Source organism: Lutjanus erythropterus, chromosome 9, assembly GCF_056507025.1.
Source record: "Lutjanus erythropterus isolate fLutEry1 chromosome 9, fLutEry1.hap2, whole genome shotgun sequence".
Classification (NCBI taxonomy): Eukaryota; Metazoa; Chordata; class Actinopteri; order Lutjaniformes; family Lutjanidae; genus Lutjanus; species Lutjanus erythropterus.
Genome location: NC_139325.1, coordinates 28,485,900 through 28,490,348, shown reverse-complemented (window position 1 = coordinate 28,490,348; position 4,449 = coordinate 28,485,900). Strand labels below are relative to the sequence as shown.

General features: G+C 37.6%; 1 protein-coding gene across 2 annotated transcripts in view; it reads left to right on the top strand.

Annotated features, from left to right (window-relative positions):
- The first annotated feature begins 1,436 nt into the window (after positions 1-1,436).
- Positions 1,437-4,449, top strand: part of ago3a (argonaute RISC catalytic component 3a) — a 42,173-nt gene continuing 39,160 nt past the window's right edge. For both annotated transcript variants that reach the window (XM_084727034.1, XM_084727033.1), the window contains exon 1: positions 1,437-2,254. In XM_084727034.1, coding sequence (XP_084583160.1) covers positions 2,236-2,254 — 19 coding nt within the window. In that variant the 5' untranslated portion in view covers positions 1,437-2,235. The remainder of the gene's footprint in view (positions 2,255-4,449) is intronic.

Below are 4,449 nucleotides of genomic sequence, written 5' to 3'. Positions count from 1 at the left end.
GCCTGTTGTTTTTACTTGTTTATCACTTTAATACTGTACTGTTAACTGTTTTAATTTTAAGGGACAGTCCTATGTCAAAAACTATTTTTTGTCTAGCATGTAGTGATATTTATCCATTTAGATTTGTGTTGGCCATAGAGATATCTGCTTTTTCCAGAAATAATGGAATAGGGCTAGACAGATAATCAGATTATTGCAAAATAATCAACAGCAATGACTGTTCAGAAATCATGACCTGGTTACTCAAGATAATGCAGTCCTTGTGAGCAGTTTCATGCAGGAACTACTTTATTTTCTCACAAGGCCTGTGGATTATTTTGAGTAACCCAAGTTTTTCACATGTATTTTTCAGGTGCTTTTAAAGCACCGAAGCTGACTTTGAAGTCAGAACAGAAAATAAAATGGACCTTAGCTAGATTTAAAAATTTTAGAATACAACAGAGGAGATGTAGGTCTAAACTTTCTGTCTTGACACAAAATGTAGTGAATAATTCATCTAGTTATCTGCACCGTAAATCATTCTCAGTTGGGTTAAAATCATAAGCTCCCTTGCTGCAAGTGGACTAAACTTACATTAACTAATTTTTTCAAAGCTGTCTAATGATTGTGTTTCATTTAATTCAATTTAATTTAATTAATTGAATGAACTCTTAGCTTTGCATTCATCCAACTCCTTATTTCCAGTCAAAAGACACAGTCAGAATAACTCATGTTTCTAAGTTCTGAAGTTGTATGAGAATGAAAACTAGATATTTTAAATTGAATCAGCTTAGGATCAAGAAAACCCCCTATAATCCCTATTATATGTTAAGTTAGTGAAAAAGATAAGTAGAATGTCTTGTTTAATGTTTTACAGTGTGTATGATAGAATAATAAAAAAAAAAATCAATACAATTATTCAGTGGTTCTCAAGTAGGGGTCCATGAAAAGTTTCCAGATCCATTCATTTAAATTATCATGATATATAGGTTTATTTATTTATTTAGTTGGTTGTTTATCTTTTTTGTTAATCATAGCTTGTATTTATGTAATGATTAGACTTTAACAAGCATTAATTATTTACACAAAATGCGTCCTTTAAACAAATTTATAGGCCTATTATAATCGAGTCCCAGTGTGGACCTGTTATTGTTCTCTTTATGTTTTTAGGCCTATTTAATATTTTTTTAATTAATATTTTTATGTATATTATTATTGTTGATTTTGTGTTTCGTTTTTATGTATGTTTTATACATGATGTGTCTGTATGTCATGGGTATTTGACATCGTGGATAATATCTCACGTTAGTTTTCCACATAACCTAGTAGAAGTGTGAAAAATATCCAAATGCGTAAAATTATTCAAATTTTCTATTTTTTAAGGGGTCCTCTGCTGTGAACTCCTGAGAAACTGTTTCAATGCATTGATAGTATAGTAAACGTAGGGTTACCTTTAGGTGAAGGCGGAGTTGATTGTTCTGACGTGTGGTGACACAGAGCCCACCTCTTCCTGTCGGTGTCAGAAAGGCAACTTCACCATATTTAGCTGGCTTGCCGAAGCCCCGCAGAGTTGATCTGTCAAGCAGACTGAAAATCCTGACACTTCTAGGCGGATACTGCCCGCTGTTGACAGCTGTGCTTCAGCACCGGGATACAAGCTGCAGAGGACGACGTCGCTGGGATATGGTGCTCGGAAAACGGGGCCGTGTCAACGGCTGTTTTTAACGCGATAAAAGTCGCCGTCGTCTGTCAGAATTCCAACTATCCAACAGCCGAGCTAACAGCTAGCTAATTACTGTAGCTACCCCGACGCTCGCTGTTCTGTGGATACAGATTTATGTCGTCGCTTCTAATGTCTCGTTATCGGTAGGAATTCATCTGGACTCGGTGACCCAGCTGTGATGATATCCTGACAGCTCCTCTCATCCGTTCCAGCCACTTTCCTAAACCTGGCTAGCGAGCTAACTTGGCTAACTAGCAGGTTTCCACTGAGCAACCAGTAGCTTTCGCCGTGGCAGTGAAATCCGATTGGATACGCTGACCGTGTGCGGGGACGGCGGAGACCCCGCGGCCGGGGAAACGACCGTACCGAAGGGCCGCTTTTGACAGTCTGCAGGAAAGGGGAGCTAGCAGGGACCAGGGTTCAGCGCTGCAGAGGCGGCGCACTGCCGGAGGAGACACCGGATTGAACGGAGGAAGAGTCCCAAACGTTTGACATCTGTGATCCGGGAAGTGAACCGGGCAGGGACCTCATGAATGGAAATCGGAACTACAGGTAAATTCTCCCGTAGCGTCTCTTTACTGAGTTGTTGACTGTTGTACAGTACATGTCTTTGGAAGTTAGGGCTGCGCAATGAATCGCAATCGCAATAAAATCGCAAGATGGTCAAGTGCAATATCTTAATCGCAGAACCAGAACCACATCGCAATTTTTGGAAAAAGGAAAAATGTTTGAGAAAACAGCATTATAATAAGGGACTGTGCTGCATAGATGCTCTGGCCCAAAAATCTTGTCCTCCAGATCAAAGAGCAGACCTCAATAAATGTCACATCATCACAATTTTAATAGTTTTAAAAAACAAAACATGAAAATTGTAATGTAAAACTGATCATTTACACTAATCATGTTTCATACCATAATCACAATTTCAGTCAAAATAATTGCAGTGTGATTTTTCTTTAACCAAACTGTGCAATCCTAGTGGCATTACCTGGAGAAGACATAGTGGGATGAAACACCGAGATAATGGGGGTTGTTTGAGCTGTGACAGCACTGGATGAAGCCTGAAAGTGTTTAAATTCACAACTCACGCCTCAAAAAAAAACAAAAAACATAATTGTCCTCTTGCCTGTAGTGCTATTTATCCATCTAGATTGTCGGGAGGGGTTTCAAGACTAGGCATAAAACCAGTACCGGTCCCTTACTGGTCAGTACCCATATGTTGATAAGACAAATGATTCTGCTATCAGTTTATATGTAATGTTACAAAAACAGCTCACATTCACTCACATGTTCAAAGGTGTGGGCTCACTTTACAAAGTTAAATGAAAATGCAACTAAATTCAGTGACTCAGAAAACAACTTGTAATGCAAAAAGTAACAATGAAATAAGTGTTGAAACTTTTTATGTCATTTCTTTATGTTTTGGGCCAAATTCGGGTGAATGGTATCAGTAAGTGTATAGATGAGTATCAGTAATGATAAGCAATATCAGTATTGATATTGGTATCAGTAAAATCCAAGTGACACCCATACCTACTAGGTTGAGTTGCTAAATTTTGAGAATATTGGCTGTAAAGATTTTTTGAATATAATGGAATAGGGCTTCACAATTAAGCAAAATATTATTGAGATCACAGAATTAGCGCAATTGCATTGCAGGCTGCAATTTTTTGATCAATGAAAGTGTGTGACAAAACAGCATTATAATGAAGTACTGTAGTGCTGCTGAGATGCCCTGACCTACAAATCTTGTTCTTTAGGTGTAAGAAAACATGATTGGTGAAGATGTCAACAAATGTCACATCATCATGAATATAAGATCTTCAGTCTTTTTTCAGTGAAAATGAAAATTGTAATGTTAAAAAGATAATTCCCACTAATCATGACTCATATCACAATCACATTATCTGTCAAAGTAATTGAAGTATGATTTTTTTTTTACCATATTCTACAGCCCTATAATTGAACTAGATGCACACAGTTTATGGTGCTCAAAGGACCAAAAAAAAAACAACACATTTTAAAAACTAAACAGCAATTTCTCTCTCTCAAAATCATGACCCAGTTACTCAAGATAATACACAGACATTGCTGTGTGCAGTTTCATGGTGGAAGTATTTTCTTTCTGCTGAACTACACCTGTCAACGGTACCATTGCACAGAAGGAGACGTGCATCTACTTATGGATGGTGACAGTGATGTTAACATTGATGGCGTCCTCCTCAGCTGGGCTTTAACCTCTTGTCCATGAATTGTTCCTTCTGCACAGTGATACAGTTGATGGGTGTAGTACTGTAGAAAGAAAACAGTTCCTAAGTAAAACTGTCACAGTAAGGTCTGTATATTATCCTGAGTAACTGAGTCATGATTCCTGGGAAGAGACATTGCCACTGACTTTTTCAAATGTATTTGTTTGGTGATCTAAGCACCTCAAGCAGAGTGCCATCTAGTTCCTTTATATGTGAGAGAAGGCAGACATCTCCAAAATTCACACCAAAACTAACTAACTACACTAATGGATATATATCACTACAGGTAAGAGGAAAATATATGTTTTTGATTTGGGGGTGAACTGTCCCTTTAACTGTCTCAGCCTCTGCTGTTATTTTGTCATAACATGAGTCACGGTTGAAATGGATTCGCTGAATAACTCCCCATCATGCGAGACTGAATTAAAACTTATTTGAACTAACAATTAAAATATTATGCTGTTGTAATTATCGTATGTCATTCTCCAAGTGGAGTTA